General features: G+C 46.0%; 1 protein-coding gene and 1 pseudogene across 5 annotated transcripts in view; one reads left to right on the forward strand and one right to left on the reverse strand.

The window, feature by feature from the left end:
• Positions 1 to 12,646: 12,646 nt before the first annotated feature.
• LOC118719036 lies at positions 12,647 to 15,076 on the reverse strand (annotated as a pseudogene).
• INPP5F (inositol polyphosphate-5-phosphatase F) overlaps positions 14,875 to 22,288 on the forward strand; it is a 45,985-nt gene continuing 38,571 nt past the window's right edge. For 2 of the 5 annotated variants that reach the window (XR_004988174.2, XM_036439238.2), the window contains exon 1: positions 14,875 to 15,171. Coding sequence is in view for 4 of the 5 variants with exons in the window: in XM_036439238.2 (XP_036295131.1) it covers positions 15,075 to 15,171 (97 nt within the window). In the remaining variant the exon portion in view is untranslated. The remainder of the gene's footprint in view (positions 15,172 to 22,288) is intronic. The other 3 variants (XM_036439236.2, XM_045582153.1, XM_045582154.1) reach the window with 2 other exon arrangements.

Below are 22,288 nucleotides of genomic sequence, written 5' to 3' on the forward strand. Positions count from 1 at the left end.
ATGTCTCTACCTTTCTTTTAAAATTTTTATTTTCCTTTTTAATTTTTCTGTTTTTTTATTATGGCAAAATATACATAACAAAATTTATTTTATATATTTTTATTGATTTTCAGTGTGTAAGGGGAGGAAGAGAGAGATAGAAACATCGAAGATGAGAGAGAATCATTGATCGGCTGCCTCCTGCACGTCCCTTACTGGGGATCAACCTGCAACCTGAACTTGTGCCCTTGACTGGAATCGAAATCGGGACCCTTTAGTCTGCAGGCAGATGCTCTATCCACTAAGCCAAACCAACTGGGGTACAAAATATAAAATTTATAATATTAACCATTGTTAAGTGTGCAGCTCAGTTGCATTGAGTGCATTCACCACAGTGTGTAGCCATCACCACTGTCCTCTCCAGAACGTCTTTCATCGTCCCAAACTGAAACTCTATTCCCATTAAATTTCCACTAACTCCCCATTCTCCCCTAAGCCCTGGCAACCACTATTCTACTTCCTGTCTCTCTGAGTGTGACTAGTCTAGGCACTTCATCTAAGTGGAATCATACAATAGTTGTTATTTTGTGACTGGCTTATTTCAGTTAGCATAGTATCTTCAAGGAGGGAGGGTCACTCATAAATACCTCAGCCCTGGCGTGACATATGTTGCAGTTCATTGGCTAGATCTAGTCACATGGCCCCAAATGAACTACAAAGGATGCTGGGAAAATGCAGAGGAGCACATGGAATATTTTGTGAGACAATTGTGTCACATGATACATGCTCCTTTTTGCTTAAGCTAGCTTAAGTTGGTTGTTGTTCCTTGTAACCAATGAATTCAAGTCACACCCATTCTATACATGTGTCTCCACATCTGGTGTAGAGGGGAAGCAGAAAAAGGGGGGGCTGGGAACTTTTTTTTTTTTTTTTTTTCTGAGAACATTTTTGTGCTGCTTTTCAAAATAGAATTACATTACAGGGTGCTGGCATGAAAAGAAACCTGAATCCAGCCCTGGCCGGTATGGCTCCGGTGACTGGAGTATCCTTCCATACACCAAAAGGTGGTGTTTGATTCTCAGGCAGGGCACATACCCAGGTTGTGAGTTCGATCCCAGTTGGGATGTGTGCAGGAGGCAACTGATTGATGTTCCTCACTCTCGTGGATATTTATCTCTCTCTTTTTTCCTTTCCCCTCCTCTCTCTAATATCAAATAACACACATACACATACCCACACACACACCCTGAATCCAGAGTCTAGGCAATATTGTAATTTGACTTTTTGTCGACCACATATCTGTTTCAATCAATATTTATTAGACAAAGTGCACTGAGCACCAATGATGCCTCAAAAACTGTGAGGACTGTGGGAACACAACATTTAATAACATGTAGTCTCATTCTAGTTTATGAGAAAATGTTGTTTTCCCCCTGTTGATTATAATTACTTGTTTGACCTATGACCTAAATGTTGGTTATTATTAGATTGTGCTCATGAGGGAAATCTGTGACTAAACCATGAGTATATTTTTGAGTTGTATAATTTCACTTCCTTTTTCTTAACACTTTTACTATTAGTAATACTGTATCAAATTTCCTCCTTTTTTCTTTTCCTTGTATCTCTCTCTCTTTTTTATTTTATTTTATTTATTATTTTTAAAATTTTTTATTAAATTATTATCTGTGTACATATTTTAACATTGCACCCCCACCCCCGCTCCCATACATACCCTCCCTCCCCAGAGTTTTGTGTCCATTGGTTGTACTTATATGCATGTATACAAGTCCTTCGGTTGATTCTCTCTCTCTCTTTTTCTTTTTTTTGTAAAGTTAAATAATAAGGATGCCACATTTCCCAAATGTTTATAAAATGACTCCTCAAAAATTTTAAGGACCAGAATAACTTTTCTATATCTGTACTTGATGATCCCAAACCCATGATTTGATGTGATTGCACAGCACAAGAGATCAGCAAGCTTGGTAGGGATATAAAAATATTTATATGAATGTAGAATTAGATACAAAGAGGGAATCAGGCCCAGCTGGCATGGCTCAGTGCCTGAGTGGCGATCTATGAAACAGGAGGTCATGGTTCAATTCCTGATCAGGGCACATGCCCGGGTTGTGGGCTCAAGTTCCAATATGGGGCATGAAGGATGCAACCAATCAATGCTTCTCTCTCATCATTGATGTTTCTATCTCTCTCTCCCTCTCCTGTCCTCTCTGAAACCAATACAATTAAAAAAAAAAAAAAAAAAAAAAGGAATCAGTTCTGTGTCTAAGTAATCAAGACACTCAGGATCTCATGTTGGATCTTCCCACAAATTAACGGCATCACTTTGAGCAAATTTTTTAAATTCCCTAGACGTTAGCCCAAAAAGGGAGAAGAATATAAAATAATTTAGAATGGCAGAAAAACAAGGTGAAAACGAGGAAATGGAAGGTTAAATGTTTTCTTGGAGCTGCATAGCTAAATCACATGACATTTTATTTTTACGCCTGCAGAGAAAGAAGAAATCTGGTTATTTATATTTCTCCTGCATTCGATGAAATCTTCAGGAATTAATAATTCTGAAGGGGTAAAAACAACAACTGATATCTAGTAGCTGCTTTGAGCTATCAGCTTGTTGAAGCTAGAGCATAGTCGTTAGTAGATAAATGCTTTTTCGGGAGAAGGTGGACAAAGAACGTTGCAGGGCATAATGAGACAATGCGGGGTCATTCACAAATGAATCATTCGCTTCCACTGGCTCTCCCTCAGACTCAGAAAGAAAGATTACGTGGCATGATTTTCTCCTCGCAACAAAGCGCGGGACAGAGGAGGGCAATGCTTAGCTCACGGCCACCTGACTCACATGACAATGGACCCCTGTTCCAGGGTGTTGCGTTCTGATTGGTCAGAGGCAACACTGCAGAAACAGCAAGAGCAGCCAGTTCCTGAACAAACCATTGCTTGGTACAGAGGGAAGGAAGGAAGCTTCTACTCCTCACCCCATCCTGCCTCCTCTCTAGTCCCCTTGTCTTGTCCTTGGGAACGGAAGCAGGGTGCATCTGTCTGTAGCTTACCCTTTACCCTCGTAGGGCCCATGAGCAAGTTCCTGTGTGCTTTGCCTCTCACCTTCCACATCCCTAACTGGGGACGATCGTGTACATACACTGAGTGGCCAGATTATTATGATCTCTGAACACATAATAATCTGGCCACTCAATATATATATATATATATATATATATATATATATATATATATATATATATATATATATATATATATATATATATATTAGAGGCCTGGTGCATGAATTCATATATGGGTGGGAAGGGGACATGAGCGGTTGGCCGGCCTGCCTGCTGGTCGAACTCCTGGTCGAGGGGACAATTTGCATATTAGCCTTTTATTATATAGGATATACACTGAGTGACCAGATTATTATGTGTTCAGAGATCATAATAATCTGGCCATTCAGTCTATATGAAGTAGACTGATGGTGCCTACCACAGAGTCTTAAGCAGAATGGAAGCTCAAATGTGTTCATTATTCCTATTATATGTTTTCCCTCTGTGGACATTCTTCTCCTTCCTCTATAAAAAGAAATCACTTAGAGAAGACCATCCTGTTTTGGAAGAAGTTTCCTCTGAAAAGCACTGTTACCAGCTTTATGGATGGGAATATGAAAATTTTGAAATGGGAATGTCACACAAGAAGTTATATTATAGGTAGATAATAAGCTTCAAGCTATAGGATCATGAATCTTAGCGATGGGAAGAACTCCTGGATAGCTTATTTAGAAAGCGCTTCTGGGCAACTTGACCAGGAAACCCTTTTTGCTGGTAGAGATGGGGCCTTTGTTGGTTTTGAGTTTATTTACCCCTGGGAAGCAATTATCTTGTTCTTAAACCAATTATTGTGGGTTGAATTGTATTCCCTCAAAAGATATGTTCAAGCCCTAACTTCTGGTACCTGTGAATATGGCCTGAATGGAAACAGGGTCTTTCCAGATGTCACCACATTTTAAGATGGGGTCATACTGGAGCACAATCCAATGGCTGCTCTTTGTAAGAGGAGGAAAGTCTAGACGCAGACCCAGAGGGAGGACACCAGGTAACCACGGAGGCAGAGCTCAGCGTGATGTGTCTACAAGCCAGGCGACGCCAAGCACGGCCTGTGACCACCAGAAGCTGGAAGAGGCGAGGAGGGACTGTGCCCTGAAGCATGAGGAGCCAACTCGGCCTTGTCCACACCTTGATGTTGGATTTTAGCCTTTCTGTTGTTTTAAGCCACACCGTGTGTGGTAATTTGTTATGGCAACACAGGAAACGAACACGCTGACCACGTGACCACATCTCTTTGGCCCCTCCCTTATTTAATCTGCGAAATAGAAGACATTCTTGCTCTCCATAGCTTTGAGATTTCTGATGGAAATTTTAATATAATTACCATGCAGTGTTTTTGTATTAAAATAATAACATATTGGGATCGGGGAAGCTTTCTGGTGACTGAGCTGGAAAGCTTGTAGGAAAAAGAGAGACAGAGACTCTCTGTAAGTCTTCTCTGTGCTGCTCCATCCAGCTCCGGAGACCCGGCCGGAGGACCCAGGCACCATCAAAACCATCTGCAAACGCTGCTGACACCTACTTCCTGCCACTTCAGAATAAACATTTGTCTTGTATGTATTCTGAGCTCTACGAGGGCTGCTGTGGAAAATCAGAGGTAGCGCGATTTTCCTTTTAAAAAATTATTATTGTAAACGAACCTTCCCTTCTTCAGGACTTGTTATTCATATCTTTTCCCTCAAGATACCTTCTCTTCGGTGCCTGACGATGATTCTTGTTCTGACGTCATGGCGAGTCCCCGCCACGCAAAGGTGGCAGTTTTCCATTCTGCCGGGAACTCAGCTGTTCATTTCCATGCCGTCAGGGACTCGTGGCAGAAGAGGACGTTTTGGTTGAATACATCGCCTTGTCCGGTTAAATGCATCCCCGGCACTGTGTTTTTTTTTAAACACATGAAATTGATAGAGGCTCCGTGACCTCATGCTCCTTTTATATCTCTCGGGCTGCAGTGAGTCACACACAGAGCTGGAACTGATAGGAGCTGGTGACCTGGAAAAGGGCTCACTGCTTATTACATCATCTCTAATGACAAGCTCTCCGGCCTCACCCTTTCTAGCTCCAAACATTCCTTGTTCTGCCTGTTGACCGAGGAATCCTGTGTCCTGGTGCTGGGCTGGTTCTGCACGCTTACTTCTGGCTTCAGTATTAACTCTTTTTAAAATATATATATATATTTTATTGATTTTTTTTTTTTTTGAGAAGAAGGGAGAAGGACAGAGAGCTAGAAACATCCATGAAAGAGAAACTTCAACCAGCTGCCTCCTGCACACCCCCCACCGGGGACGTGCCCGCAACCAAGGCACATGCCCTTGACCAGAATCGAACCTGGGACCCCTCAGTCCGCAGGCAGACGCTCTATCCACTGAGCCAAACCGGTTTCGGCTTCAGTATTAACTCTTGTTGTGAGCATTACCAACATGTTTCTTTTTCTCTCAAGCCCTCACGAAAACTACGAATGTCTGTATGGTTTTATATTTCCATGAATATAGCCTTTTGACTCTTATGTTGACTCAAAAAGACTTTTTTATTGCCCATTTTCCACCTTTTTTAGTGTGCTTTAAGAAGAAACACTTTTTGCCCTAGCCGGTTTGGCTCCGTGGATAGAGCGGAGGCCTGTGGAGTGAAGGGTCCCAGATTCGATTCCCGTCCAGGGCACCTGCCTGGGTTGAGGGCTCGACCCCCAGTGGGGGGAGCGCAGGAGACAGCCAATCAATGATTCTCTATCATCTTTGAAGTTTCTCTCTCTCTTTCTCCCTCTCCCTTCCTCTGTGGAATCAATAAAAAAATATGTATTTTTAAAAGAAGACACTTTTCTATGTGAGGTGTTGGTTATGATCAAGGTGTTGTTGTTGTTTTAAGCTTGTGATTCTTCTCAGTCATCTTGCTCGTTCAGACTCCTCGTGCTATTTTTAGTGCCGAACACCTGTTGTTTTAGATTAGATTAATAACAGAACAAATTTCTCGGTTATTTTCCCAGCTAACAAAATATTTGCAATATGCCTCTGAGATGACCATTTTGCAGGTACTTTCACTTACCCAAGAACTCTGCAGAGTATACCAATTCTGCAGGTTGTTGCAAATGTCCAGTTTATGTGTATCTATGTTATTTTATATGGTTCGCATTGTGCTTACCAAAATGACTCCACATTTTGTAGGGGGATTGGATGGACCCCAAGGATGTGTAGGGGATGATGAGAAGGAGAATAAGTGAGTGGAAGATGAGACCTTTAGCTGATGTTATGGGCTGAATTGTGGGGGCTCCCCCAGGTTCTTATGTTGAAGTCCTGTGTCTATATTTAGAGATAGGGCCTTTAAAGAGGTAATTAATATAAAATGAGGTCATATGAGTGGGCCTTAATCCCATATGACTGGTATCCTTATAAGAAGAGAAAGTGAGGACACATACAACAAGTATCAGAGATATAATTATGTGAGGACACAGTGAGAAGGTGGCTGATTATGAGCCAAGGAGGGAAGCTTCACAAGAAATCAACCCTGCTGATACCTTGACCTCGGCTTCCAGCCTCCAGAACTGTGAGGAAATACATTTCTGTGGTTTAAGCCATCGGTTCAGTGGCTCTTTGTCACGGCAGCCTGAGACGCTCAGACAGCTGGGGACTGGCCACAAGTCCTTCCCTCCAGAGGACCGAGGCCTGAAGGGCAGGGGGAGGAGCCTGGAGGAGAAGGATGGTGGCAGAGCCCTCCACCTGGACATCTGCTTGGCACCGCTCTCAAAGTCCCGAGCGTGGCATCGAAGCTAGGCTGGTTGGCAGAGATGGAACCCTGCTTGAGGGTGGGGAAGGGGGTGCCGTGTGGGGGTTGGCAGCCCACACTCCTGGAGCAGAGAGCTGGCTGCGAACATTCGCACGATAATGATCTGGCTGCTGTCATACTTGAGTCCCTGATGGCTGATGGTGTTCCTTTCCTTCAGAGCAAATAAAGCTCTGCCCTTTAGCAGCAGAAGGAAACAAAACCACCAGTGCACACAGGCTTCCATTATTCTCCGTGTGGCTTTTCTAGCTGAGTGACATGGCCAGTTAGTGCATGAAAAGGGGCAGTAAAAGAAGATCAGCCATCCAAGAGACCCACACACCTTCCCTGGGCAAGGAAACTGTGAACGTGACTTTATTTGGAAACAGAGCTCTTTGCAGATGTAGTTAGTTATTTAGATGATATCATACTGGATTAGGGTGAGCCCTCTACCCAACCCGACTCCTTATAAGAAGAGCAGAACCAAGAGAGGCACATAGACACAGGAGGGGAGAGGCTGTGGGATGACAGAGACAGAGCCTGGAGCAGCGCAGCTGCAGGCCAGGAAATGCCAGGGAAGGCCAGAAGTCACAGGAAGCTAGGGAGAGGCGAGGGAGGGCCCCCTACAGCCTCCAGAGGAAGCACAAGCCTGCCGGCACCTTGACTTTGGACATGTGGACTCCAGAATTGTGAGAGAGTAGATGTCTGTTGTTTTAAACCACCCAGTTTGAGGGACTGGATTACCGTGGCCCCAGGGGACTGACAGAGGACGTGAGTAGGGCAGGGGCAAGCACAACGATTGACAAGGGCTTGGTGGCTTGTGTGGTACAGCAGCTCCAGGTCCAGATAAGAGATTTGGAACCTGTGGTGGGTGGTATGTCAGCGGTAACGTGTCTACAACAGACCCTCAGAAATCGTTCTTCCCCTCCTTTCACACGATTCGGTAAGTGGGAACCACTGACTGAAGTTCCACGAGAACATCTTTTTTTTTTTTTTTTTAATACATTTTATTGATTTTTACAGAGAGGAAGGGAGAGGGATAGAGAGAAACATCAATGAAAGAAACATCAATCAGCTGCCTCTTGCACACTCCCTACTGGGGATGTGCCTGTAACCAAGGTACATGCCCTTGACTGGAATCGAACCTGGGACCCTTCAGCCTGTAGGTCGACACTCTAGCCACTGAGCCAAACTGGTTAGGGCAATGAGAACATCTCGAGGGTATCCACTGTCTCAAACAAGATAGCGCCAAGAAAGAGCTTTAGAACGGAGAAAGCCTCGTCAGCTGTGAGGTGATCATTGCACCTCCAGGATAAAGAATCTTCTATGTGCGGAAGCACCCAGAACAGCTGCTGTGGGAGGCAAAACCAGCCAATTCTTGAGAAACCTTTCCCTTTCTGAGAATTATCATTTAGCAACAGGCACAGGACGGTATGTGTTTCCTTAAGTCTTTCGGATGTAAACTTGAAATGTGAAGGCCTGGTTTTAAGGGTTAGTGTATGGTATGCTGGTCTTTTCTGCCCTAGGACTTGTATGAAGACTAGTGAGGTGTACATTGGAAGCTGATTATAAATGCAATGGCTCATGACCAGGCAGATAATCACCGAGCAGCGAGGTGCTGTGGTGGGAATCGCGCTGGATTAGTGACTCCAAGGCTGGTCTCCAGGAGGCCTGACGTCAGAAATGTGCTGCTTGATCCTAGGCAAGTTGCTGCAACTTGCTGAGTCTTCCCCCTGCCGAGGCTGGCTGAGCATGGCTGCTAGAGTGCTCTGCCACTCCCCACCGAGTGAGACGGGAGGGGCCTTGGCCCCCGGAGTGGGTAGAATAGGGTTTGTCCAAGTTCTAACGCTCACTGCCTGTGAACGTGGCCTTGTTTGGAAATAGAGTCTTCGCAGCTGTGACTAACTTTCTCTGGGCTGGGGTGGGCCCTGAACCCAACGACCCGTGTTCTTGTAGGAGACAGAAAAAGAGAAGAGACACAGAGGCACGGGGGAGAAGGCCATGGGAGGAGCTGAGTGAAGACCGAGTTGTGCAGCTATAAGCCGTGGAGGGAGGAAGCCCCAGAAAACAGAGAGAGGCAGGGATCGGATTCCCCATCGCAGCCTCCAGGAGGAGCAATTCTGCCAACACCCTGATGGTGCATTCCTGGCCTCCGGCACCAGGACAGAACACATTCCTGTCGTCTTAAGACACCAAGTTTGTGACCATTTGTATGGCAGCCTAACAAACGAATACGGTCCCCTCGCAGTAGTGACCCATAAGAAGAAATCTTGCTGCATCTGATGACTGGAAGCCAGTGCTGTCCATCTCTGCCGATCTTCGTTAGACCAAATACCTACAAAATTCCAACAGGATTGTTGTATTAGTTTCTTTCTGGTGACTTAAAAGAACACACTTTTATTCTCTATGGTTCTGGAGCTCAGAAGTCCAAAATCAGCCTCACTGGGCCAAAATCAAAGCATCAGCTGCTTTCAGAGGCCTTAGGGTAGAATCAGTTCCTTGCCTCTTCCAGTGTCTGATGGCTGCCAGCATCTCTTGGCTTGTAGCCATGTCACCTCCACCTTTAAGGCCAGCATCTCCAAATCTCTCTCTGCTCTGCCTTCATGTAGACTTCTCCCTCTCTGTGTGTGAAGTCTACCTCAGCCTCCTTTTCATACACACACATGTGATTATACTGAGAGCCCACCTACATAGTCCAGGACAAGCTCCTTAATCACATCTCAATCGTATTTGCAAATATATTTTTTTCCATGTAAGGTAACACTTATAAGGTCCAGAGATTAGCCGAAACCGGTTTGGCTCAATGGATAGAGCGTCGGTCTGCAGACTGACAGGTCCCAGGTTCGATTCTGGTCAAGGACTTGTACATTGGTTGTGGGCACATCCCCAGTGGGGAGTGTGCAGGAGGCGGCTGGTCAATGTTTCTCTCTCATTGATGTTTCTAACTTTCTATCCCTCTCCCTTCCTCTCTGCAAAAAATCAATAAAAAATATTAAAAAAAAAAAAAAAGAAAAAAAAAAGGTCCAGAGATTAGAACCTGCTATCTTGGAGGGCTATTATTCAGCTGGCCACAGGGGCCCAGACTGTGCTTTTATGGAAATGTCAGACAAGCAACCCCAAGCAGTCCAGGTAACAGGGCTGGAAGCTTTGCCTTCATCTGACTCTTTTCCTCATGCCACTCAGGCTGAGGGTAGCGGGGAGCAAGTCCCCTTGGTCTGGGCCTTCAGAGAATATTCTGAATGGATGTCACCTATTTCCCCAATTCTCTCTCTCTCCAATTTCTGAGTGTCTGTCTCCTGCCCCCTCCCAGGCTGATGTCTCCTAGACCTTGTTTTGAATATCACAATTCTTTAAACAGTTTGGGTCCTGTCCTCTACCTCCCCAATTATTTACTACGCCAGGCTTCAGCCTGATGTCACTCACTGAAGACATTTCTTTGTTGGCTCAGAATTTGTGTGTGTGTGTGTGTGTGTGTGTGTGTGTGTGTGTGCTGCTAAGAGTGACCTTGGGTTCCTACTACTTGGGGGAGGTCTCTGGTGCCCTGCTTCCTTCCAGGGAGTTCTTTGACCAGAAAGGGCTGTGGTCAGATTCCCTCTGAATCAGCCAAGGGCAAGCACACCTTCCCACGGAGCATTACATTTCTCCCAAAGACAGCCTAGTCTGCTATCACAGGCTGAAAACACTTTCTTCCTATTAATAGTACTTTTGAATCCACCCCTGGAAAATCTGTATCCCTAGCATTATTGAATAAAATAATTCCTCCCACCTCTATTTTCACCCCAAGGGCTCTGCACTGACTGAGAATAGCTCTCTCTGAGTCATTTGGGATGAATGGTGCTATCCTTGAACACAGTTTCCGATTTCTAAATTTATCTCTTGCTTGGAGTGTGTGTGTGTGTGTGTGTGTGTGTGTGTGTGTGTGTGTGTTCACCCAACCATATGACTGTTAGTGAATTAGAGAATTGGAGAGAAGCAAAAATATATTTGAGTTTAGAAAGAAGGAAAGGACTAAAATGTTAAAAGAGAGTGATCAAAGAAAGAAGGACATATCAAGAGAAGACAAGAGCAGGCTCTAAATTCTCCTAAAATGTAAAAGCACAGAAACATCTTCCCCCCCCCCCCCCCCCCCCCCACTTCTCCACCTCTTCCTCCTTTTTCTTTCTTCTTCTCCTCCTCCTTTTTTTCTTCTTCTTATTGGTTAATTCTCACCCATGGGTATTTTTTCTTTTCCTTTCTTTTTAATATATTTTTATTGATTTCAGAGAGGAAGGAAGAAGGAAAAAGGTGGAAATAGCAATGATGAGAGAGAATCATTGATTGGTTACCTCTAGCACGCCTACACTGGTGATCCAGCCCACAACCCAGGCAAGTTCTCTGATTGAGAATTGAACCATGATCTCCTGGTTCATAAGTCAGTGGTTGGCCACAGGCAGCTCTTTGGCCCCTTGAGTGTGGCTCTTCTACAAAATACCACGTGCAGGCACGCATGTACAGTGCAAATGAAACTTCGTGGTCCATGCACAGAAGTCGGTTTTCGGCTCTCATAGGAAATTTCCATCGTTGTACTGTTGATATTTGGCTCTGTTGACTAATGAGTTTGCTGACCACTGTCATAGGTTAACCCCCTGACAATGCTGGCAAGTGTCAAACCCTGAGTGGCACATGACAAGAGAGTTCATCCAAACTGCCTCTCTCATCGCGAAGATGGCAAATCACTCTCCGCTCCCCTCCCGCCCCACTCTGCTCCCCCACTCACTTTGCTCATCCCAGTGCCCTTCCCCCAACACACACACCGCACTGTGCTCCCTGGCCTCACTGAAGATTTGCTGTAAAATTGAGAAAAGGGATGGGGCAGTGTTCGGAAAACCCAAACCCTATATTTCCTTGAAACGAAGGGTTGCTTTTACAAACTATTGGAAACTGAGATATCATTTTTCTTTAATCAGGAGAAGCAACAACAATGGGTTGAAAATCTGGGCGATTTTTCCAGAGAGGAACCCAGTTTCTCCAGGAGCGATTCTGCCTCTGTAGCTCTCTGGTGCAGTACAAAGCTTTCTCTGAAACATCTCTAAGGTGATTAGCCGAAGGCACTTCAGCCATTGTTACTGATTAGAGGTGGTACAGACCCCAGCAGGCCATCAGCCTGAGTATTATACAATTGGCAGACAGGAAGAACAGGCCACAGCCACTGTTGTGGTTTAGAAAAATGCTGAAGAAAGAAAAAGGAACTGTTCCTCACACTCCGTTTAAAAGAGTATATATAGCACAGAAAGATGGCTTACAGGTTTACCTAGGCCTCGCTTTGACAATGTTTAAGATGGCTTACAGACTTAACGGTACTTCAGTTGGACAGCATTTAAGGTGTTGGGAAATCTCAAAAATATTAAGCAGCGTATGAAGAATAAAAAGAGGTAGGCCTGGAACTCCTGGCTTATCAAGGCAAAAGGTTCTAGATCTTTAGGTAATATGTTACCAAAACATATGTTTTTGGGTGTGGTAGAAGAATGAGTTTTATACGCACACATACACACACACAAAACTAGTGGTATTTTTTAAACATATATTTTTATTGATTTCAGAGAGGAAGGGAGAGGGAGAGACAAATAGAAACACCAATGATGAGAGAGAATCATCGATCAGCTGACTCCTGCATGCCCCCCATGGGGGACTGAGCCCATGTGCCCTGACCAGGAATTGAACTGTGAACTCCTGGTTCATGGATTAATGCTGCTCAACCATTGAGCAACACCAGCCAGGCATATATATATATATATATATATATATATATATATATATATATATTAATAAAAACAATCTGACAGCATTTATTGTCATCTGGTAATAAGGGTAATCAAAGCAATATGAATAAATGTTTAAGAACTATACTCCTAAAAAAGGACACCTAGGAACCACAACCTGTGTTGCCTTCTCAACAATTTCTCACTTTATTAGTCATTTCTAGCTGGAGATACTTTGGAGCAGAGCAATATCTCCTTTTAGTATGATCTGACCCATTTGTTTTCTTGACTTTGTTTCAGAATGAACCTCTTCTGCATCATTTAGTACGAGGTTCATGCACTCAGCAAAACCCTCCATCTGCAAGTTCACTTGCTCTTAAAGCCACACCCAAACTGGAAATCTATTCTGCAAGGTCTGTGGATGAGGTTGCTGGGCTGCATGCTCCCCGTCTGCACTCTCTGGCCCTGGCCATGCCTGGTACACCCTAGTGGAAGCTGATAAAGACTGGACTAATCCAGGCCTTTAAAAAAAGATTTAAAGTATTAAAAGTGCATGGTTATAGCCCTAGCTGGTTTGGCTCAGGGGATAGAGGGCGGCCTGCAGACTGAAGGGTCCTGGGTTTGATTCCAATCAAGGGCACATGCTCGGGTTGTGGGCTCGAACTCCAGTGGGGAGGTGTACAGGAGATAGCCAATCGTGATTCTCTTTCATCGATATTTCTCTCTTTCTCTCCCTTTCTCTCAGAAATCAATAAAAATATATAGTTTTTAAAAGTACATGGTTATAAAAATTAAAATAGTGTACAGAATATAAAATGAAAAGTTTCTACTCTCCCTGCATTCCTGATGCCTTCAGCTGCCACATCTCCTCTCCATTTGCATTCCTCAGAGGTAACCACACTTCCTTGTGTTTTGTTTCAGAATGTTCTGGGCATTAAAAACATGCACTCTCTTCCATCCTCCTCTTTTAAAGACACAAATGGAACTTGGTGTGGTGAACACACAATACAATGTACAGATGGTGTATTGTAGAATTGTACCCTTGAAACTTATAAAATTTTATTAACCAATGTTACCCCAATATCTCTCTATATAAAAGCCAAGTGACCAGAACACCAGAATGACCAAAACGACCCGAATAACTGGTCACTATGACACACACTGCGGCCAGCCAACCAGCCTGATCGAGGCCAGATCCCACCTGTGCATAAATTTGTGCACCAGGCCTCTAGTATTAAATTAAAAAGAAAAAAAATTGGAATACTTAAAAATACTATTCTGCAACTTGGGACTTTTTCTATTTAACAGTATACATTGGACATATTTTTTCAAATTAGCTTATTTAGAACAACCTAATTTTTTAGCTGTCTCTCTCTTTTTTTTTTTAATTGAAAAGTGATAACAGAAAGGAAGGAGAGACAGCTGGCTTTAGACAAATATGAAATTATCACCGTAAAAGGCTAATTTATCTTTCCTCTGGAAGGAGATTAGATGCAGAAAACACATTCCATTTTTCCTCTCTCTCTCACGCATGAAAGATTTATTACAGCTGGTTTAAACAATAACTTGGGTCCTTGACAGTTTTATCAGATCATACAACGAGAAACGTCGGTACTTTTTAACCCCCAAAGTACGGAAATGAAGCAGAGATGGTCTTCTCCAGGGAACAAAGTGATTTCTCTCTCTTAAACCCACATGATGGTCTCTGAGGGACTTGCCCTCTTTTTGTCTTATGGTGCTTCTCAATTAATATCATGTTTTATATATGTCTAAGTGCTCCAAAGTGGTAATTACAGTCTCAAGTTGGATTTAGGAAGTCTGCCCGGCTTCTCTCAGGGCTGGTGAAGGGATGCATAACCTGCCATGGGCATGGAGGGAGGGCCCCACGAGTGGACTGCCGCTCCCAAAGGCCCTTTCCGGGTTCTGCCCGCGTTTGCTCCGGGCGGGAAGGCAGGCCGGGCGGAGGGGGAAGAGGAGAAGGGGGGCGGGGGGAAGGAATCGGCAGAAGCTGGAGGAGACTCAGGCGGCGGGAGAGGAGAGCCCTGCGAGCCCAAAGGCGAAGGAGGCGGGGGAGGAGCCACCAGGGGCGGAGCCTGAGAGGAGACGGGGCGGGGCCACAGAGGGGCGGGGCCAGGGCGGGGCCTAGCGGAGCGGAGCGGCAAGGGGCGGAGCCGGGGAGAGGGCGGGGCGGGCTCACGGAGGGGCGGAGCCTGGGAGAAGATGGGGCGGGGCCAAGGAGGGGAGGAGCCGCGGAGGGGCGGGGCCAGGGCGGGCCGAGCGGAGCGGCAAGGGGCGGAGCCGGGAGAGGCCTCTAAGGCCACGGCCGCCGCCCGCCCTCCCGCCGCCTCCGCGGTGCGTTCTCTCGCGGACCTGCAGCCGCGGCGCTTCCTCAGCCGCCGCTCCGGGGCGCGGGCCCTGGCGGCCCAGCTGACGAGGACGCTCCGCGCGCCCCCGCGGGCCGCCGCCGCCTCCCTCCGCGCGCGGGGCCGGCATGGAGCTCTTCCAAGCCAAGGACCACTACATCCTGCAGCGGGGCGAGCGCGCGCTGTGGTGCAGCCGCCGCGACGGCGGCCTGGAGCTCCGGCCCGGTGAGCGGGCGGCGGGGCGCGGGGCGCGGGGCGCGGCGGGAGGGCGGGCGGGAGGGCGCCGCCCGCGGCCCTGGCGGCCGGCGGGGCGGGCGGGGCGGGCGCGCTGTCACCTTTTCCGCCGGAGGGGGCGCTCGCCCGGCCCCTGGCCCCCGCCGGCCCTCCGCGCGGACAAAGGGCCCGCGACCCCCGCCCCCCGGGGAAGCAGACCCGAGCGCGGCCCGGAGTGGCCTCTGGCCCGCGGGTTCGAACCCCCGCTCGGGCTGAGGCGATCCCGGCCCCGGGGCGCGCGCTGTGGGAGCGCCGCTCGGGCTCACCTGGCTCTGGTCCTTTCCCAAGGCCTGATCGCCTCCGGCTGCCCGGCACCCGCTCCAGTTACCGCCCCTCTGCTCTGACTGGGTTCAATTAACCGTCTTGTCGTGTGGAACTTGGGATGTGTCTGTGCGGTTCGCTGCTGTGCGGCGCCGGGTGATGGGGCCGGGCCGGGGGTCGGGGCCGCTGTGCGGCGCCGGGTGATGGGGCCGGGCCGGGGGTCGGGGCCGCTGTGCGGCGCCGGGTGATGGGGCCGGGCCGGGGGTCGGGGCCGCGGGTTCGCTTTGCGATGGGAAAACTAGTTCACGTTCAGGCGGGGAGTTCAGCCGCCGCCCCGCCCGCCCGGCCCGGTCACACCTCCCCCTTGGAGCGGTCGGTCCTTTTCCTAATCTTCCTCCAGAGAAGCGAGAGAACAGAGTCCTTTAAATAAGTAGAGCATTTCCGGTTTGCTGTAATTCTTGTGTACAATCTGGACAAAGGAATTCCGTGTGTGCATTGGAAAGCCTCAGAGCCAAATGGGCTTTCCACGTCACAGCAGCTACCGTCTGTAGATGGCTCTCAAGGTCGCGGTCCTCAATATCCCACAGCAACCTCACAGAGCAGCTGATGGTATCCTATTCCTTCCCCCACCCCCAAACACACACACCCCCCCCACACACACACACCACACACACCACACACACACCACACACACCACACACCACACACATCACACACACACACCCCACACACACACCCCACACACACCACACACCACACACACACACACACACACCGTACATACACACACCCAACACCACACACACACACCATGAGGACACAGGTACACACACACACACACCACACACATCACACACACACACCCAACACCACACACACACACACACACACCCCGTACATACACACACCCAACACCACACACACACACCATGAGGACACAGGTACACACACACACACACACACACACACCATGAGGACACAGGTATACACACACCACACACACACACCCAACACCACACACACACACACACCACACACACACCACACACACCACACACACCACACACACCACACACCACACACACACACCACACACCACACACCACACACACCACACACACACACACACCCCCAACACCACACACACCACACACACACACACACCACACACACCCCGGGAGGACACAGGTGTGAGAGGCTGCATCTCCGGCCTGAGGTCGGGGGAGAGAAGAACCGGCCCAGAACGCTCTCCGGCAGGGGCCCGCTTTCTGACGAAGGCCCGCTGGCTGATTTGCAGTGAAGGAGAACTTATTTCTTTCCCCTCTAGACTCGGTGTATTCCCTTACAATTACTATGATTTCCTCCCTCCCGAACGGAGGAGAAACGAGGCACCCAGATGAGGCTCTTGATGATCGGGGACAGAAGTTGTCGATAGGCTCGTTTTGGCCAGCCTCCATTCACTGTCTTTCCTCTGTTTTTCCCGGTTTGACCATTTGCCCTGGCCCTGCCCCTGCTCCCTCCCGAAGCGTTCGGGTAGGTTCCGAGTGTAGCTGGGGGAAAGGTAGGCTGCAAATGCCCCGGCTGTGAGGAGCCGGCGGGATCATGGATGGCTGATGGAAGCCGAGACCACCTCCAGCCCTCATCTCTCCCACTGTACAGCGAGGGCCGGGCCTTTGGTCAGTGTACAGTAGGGGTGTCGAACTCAATCAGAGAAGGGGCCAAAATCTAAAATCCAGCCTAAATCGCGGGCCGAATGGTTTACTGAACAGTCATAAACTGTCATTGTGATGGAAACGCAGCGGAGTGCAGTGATGACAGCGCGGTGCGGGCCACATTGCAAGGCCTGGCGGGACGGATTTGGCCCTCGGGCCTTATGTTTGACACATGTGGTGTACAAGATGGAAGTGCCTTTTAGAGCAATGCCAGTTTGTTCCGGGTACGTTTTAGAGGACAGGGGCTGATCTTGGTGTGTTTCATGATAAAAACTCAGGCTGTTTCTAGATAGTCAGTCCCCAGCATGTTTGGGCAGTGACCTGGGGCATATGTAAATGGGGGCTGGGTTGTCTGCATTTGTAGGGCCACTCTCTCCTTTCTCTTAGCCCTAAGACTGACAGATGAACCAAGCTGGTGGAATTACATGGGAGTCATAGGAGTCCTCTGAAGAGGAGCGGTGTGAAGGGAATTATTTGACGTTCTGTTTGATTTGTGTTCGGTTCTCATTATTTGCCAGCGGTGGGCAAACGCGTTAGTCAACAGAGCCAAATGTCAACAGTACAACGATTGAAATTTCTTTTGAGAGCCAACTTTTTAAAACTGAAACTATATAGGGAGGTACATTGTTATTAACTTCATTAGGGTCCTCCTAAGCTGGCCTTTGCTAAAAGCTCAAGGGGCCAAAGAGCCGCATGTGGCTCGCGAGCCGCAGTTTGCAGACCACTGTCCTAATGGTGGTTTGGGGAACTCTTCTAGGCTGCTGGCTAGTGTCCTACCTTTCAGTGGGAGGATGCTTACACCCATACTTCTGAGCTAGAGAAGCTCAGATGAGCCTCAGGTGTGAGCCTTTAAGGACTAGCCCCAGGGTAACCTCGGCCTAGGTTTTGGATTAAGCCATGTGGTTTGAGTTACTGTTTATAAGTTCAAAGTCCACATCGGAAGGCAAGTTAAGAACTTCTTTTCTACATAAATGTCTGAAGTCTTTGCAGTTACATTTATTTCATGTCTGAGGATGTAGGCAACCACAGACTGGAGTAGACAAAAATCTAGAGGAAGGAAGAGGCCATTATATTTCAGAATAACCGCCTGTTTTGATCTTCACGTGTTTAAGTAGAGCCTGTGAATCAAGAATCCCGTGTACTTTACCAAATCGTTTGTCCTATCCAGTACTTGAGATCCTTTTTAAAGAACGACTATTAATAATTGTATTGTAATTCCTCTTTTTTCTATAGAATCGTTCAAAATTCTTTTCATCTTATCGTACCTTTTCCCTCTGCTTTTATTGCCAGTTTTGCTCTTGTTTCTAATGAAAGCATTTAAAGTATTCCATTATTCCCAATGGATAATTCAACTGAACAGGTGATTGACCAAGCCCTTATCTTTTCCACAGGGCAGTGTTATAAGACAAAAAAGCCTGCGGACATTGTGGTTTTTCTGTGTGTGACTACTGACCAACCTGAGTCAGGACTTCCCCTTTTCTTAGAGACCTCAGAAGAGTCAGCATTGATTTTTAAGGTTGAAATGACCATTTCCTTATCCTGGAATGTTTGCTAGGGTTTTCAAGATTAAAATGACTGGTTCTTTATCCTGGAATGTTTGTTACTGTCCGCCTCTTTTCCTGTCTAGTTTATTCTGTAAGACCCAGCTCAGATGTGTGCTCACTCTAGCCCGCATTCCTGGGGCAGAATTGTGGTCTCAATAAACACATTATTGTGTATCCAGGTGTTTATCCACTTAGCACCCACGTTGATTACAGCCCTGACTGCATCATATAATAATAGTTTCCTTCCTTTTTCCTCGGGGACAGTGCATTTCCCAAGGCGAGGACGAACTTGACTCATCTTGGTGTCTCTGGGCTCTAGAGCGCTTAGAATGCAGAAAGCATTGTTGGTTGAGTGGAGCTGAGTCAAATTTCAAGTCCAAGTTTTCTCTCAGCAATATCATTGCCATGAAAATAGGATGCTGTTATGCTTACTCCCCATTTTAGGCCCTGTTTTGAATATCTTCTAATTGGGGTGGAAGATCTCTGTCCAGCTGGGGGAGGAAATAAATGTGAGGCTTTCCACTTGTGTGTGTGTGCGTTTCCCCATTTCTATCTGATTTAGCATCACCATTTTTAAAAGAAAAATCTTTGTATTCCTTATTTTCTTCTTTCCATTGTTTAATTTTTAAAAATTGTTTCTTCTAAACAGTTGATACTGTTATTTTTTTCTGATGCTTTCTTTCCTTTTTTAAAAACTCCTCACCGGAGGATATGTTTTTCTGGTTTTTAGAGGGAGGGGGAGAGGGAGAGAAACATTGATGTGATTAATTGCCTGCCCTACTTGCCACAACTGGGAATCCAACCTGTAACCTTCTGGTGTACTGGAGGATGCTTCAACCATCTGGACCACCCAGCCAGGGCTGATGTTCTCACTTTTTTAGTCTGTAGCACTGCTTTTTGGTGGATGCTTATGTCTATTGCAAAGGGATCCCTAGAGGAAAATATTTAGGTTGTTTTATTGTCTGTCAGGGAAAAATGATAAAGTACTCTGTAAACACTCAATAACTTCCTGAGAGTGAAGTTTTACTATCTGAGTGTAAGGATTGTCCACTGTTTGGGAAGGATGATGTGGTCTGACCTCTTCAGCCTTAAAATTACTTCGACTAGACCTTTGTCTGATGTGACTGGTGTTATGTAATTTACTGCAGTCTATGCTTCATACTATTTGGAGACTGAGTGACCATGAAAAGATGTTGAAGCATTTGTAATACATTCACATAACATTCACAGCCTGTAACCTGGAGAGAGAAATGATATTCTGAATGATGAATACCAGTGAATATGTTTTTGGAGGCGATAACTAGCTATCAATTAGAATTCACAGAAACAGGAAAAGTGTTTCTGTTCTTCTTAGTAATTTTTTATAATGAAATTATTTTTAGTTTGTTATATGAAGTTAACTTTCTTTGAATGAGAAATTATAGTTATGGAACTGAGATCCACATGAAACTTTATCTTTTCAGAATCATATTTTATGAATATAGATTCAGTATACTTAGAGTATTGTGTCATTTGATATTGACTTTGAAAAAAAGATTTTGAACTAAAATATTTGCTAATAAACACAAATTACCATGACAAAATATAACAGGGCATTTTAATTTAAAAATGATTAAATATATTGTAAAAATCTTTGTTTTGTTGAATAACAAGTTTTTTTCTAGTCTTTACCCTTCAGTTTATTTAAATGGCTTGCCAGTTTTTATATTTTGAACTACTTTTTTATTTCTAGCATTGTTAGATTGAAGAGGTCTGTATGTTTTTATGAACACTTATTTTTATGCATGAAAAATAAAAAAGACTTATCTTACCAATTTTTTCTCCCTTCTGGGGTTAAAGAAAAGAACAACAGGGTTTTTCTAATGGGGCAGATATCAATTTTTGAAATCAGGTTTTACAGATGAAGGAAGTTGTTTTTTAAACATATTTTGTTGTCTACATTGTTAACTGAGGTTAAGAGTAGCTAATAACAACAGCTTCTATTTATTGAGCATTTTTCTGAACCAGACACTGTGCTGAGCCCTTTATTTGTACTGGTGATTCCAGCCCCACAAACCTAGGAGGAGGGTTTGGTTATTTTCCTACGGACAGGAGACTGAGGCATAAAGAGGTAATTTGTCCAAGTTCACAGAATTAAGAGGGGGAGAGATGGGCTTCTGACCCACCATGTGACTACAAAGCCAGGTAGATTCCTCTCCATGCTGACTCACCTGTTTTATAAACCTTTCTCTCTTCTTTTTAAAAATATATTTTATTGATTTTTTTACAGATAGGAAGAGAGAGGAATAGAGAATTAGAAACATCGATGAGAGAGAATCATTGATCAGCTGTACATGCCCTTGACCGGAATCGAACCTGGGACCTTTCAGTCCGCAGACAGACGCTCTACCACTGAGCCAAACCGGTTTCGGCCTTTCTCTCTTCTTGACTACAGAGTTATAGTGTTTATACTTTTATGGATAATATCTGAAATGTGTCTTTCGTATCACCATTATATAGTATAGCCTTTATAGAGAATCAAATAGCCTCTCATAAGTCACAGCACACACACTGAGGGAGGATCTGTGTAGAAGGAAAAGGTCGATAATGGGACTTCTGGTTGGTTCTTTGACCCAACACCTATCCCTGACTCCTTGCAAAATTAGTTCATATACTTACAGGGAATGTCACTAGGTAATCGATTGACTAGTTGTTTTTCCAGGTTAGGGTCAGTTTACCAGGTTTCTCCCTTTTTTATTTTATTGTATTACATATGGTAGTACACATATCTTCTCTTTTTCCCCCCCATTGACCTCCCCAGGTTTCTCTTCTTAAGTTTTGAGACCATCTGCAGGTTGGGAAGGGAATGGATATAGAGTAGGTCTTTGTGCAGAAACATTGATATGTGTGGGGTGGGAAGTATTCCAGCCTGTGATGAGCAACCTGAAGCCTTCCGCAGTCTGGCTTTGCCAGAGTCCTGGCTCTCATTTCCCAGGCATCTTCTCAGAGCATACACAGCGGAGTGGGAACGGTTAGGGAGACGTCTTTAGGACCACTGCCTCCCCCAGGGGAGGGGCCTTTGTGGAACCACTGGTCCCCCGGAGGCTGTGCTCTGAGCAGGCCGGAGCCGGCGAGGCCACCGCTTGGCAGAGGCTGGCTTCAGAGAGGAAGCAGGAAGGCCTGTTAGAGGAGAGCACGCAGGTGCCAGCCAGTGTGGTGTCTTTTCCGGGACCTGGCTGCTGGTGCTGCTCCAGGATGCCTAGCTGCACGGCTGCCAGCCTAACTCATTTGGGGCGAGGAGGAGGAGATGTAAATTCATCACCATATTCCTAGCACCTGGCCTCAGCATGTCTTATGTAAAAATTGTCTCTAAAGAATTGAAATAATGCTAGTTAGTCCCTGGTCAACCCTTTGTACTTTGAGCAGCAAAGAGATTGTTGGATTAAATGCAGAATGTAAGAATAGAAGGCCAGAATACTGCCTCTCTTGCTAACTAAAAAAATTTCTTGCTAATTTCTCATTTTATTCAGTAAAGGGGGGGGGAATCTAACTTTTAAGTCTGAGATTCAAGAA

The sequence above is a fragment of the Pipistrellus kuhlii genome, unplaced genomic scaffold (genome assembly GCF_014108245.1).
Source record: "Pipistrellus kuhlii isolate mPipKuh1 unplaced genomic scaffold, mPipKuh1.p scaffold_m20_p_15, whole genome shotgun sequence".
NCBI lineage: Eukaryota > Metazoa > Chordata > Mammalia > Chiroptera > Vespertilionidae > Pipistrellus > Pipistrellus kuhlii.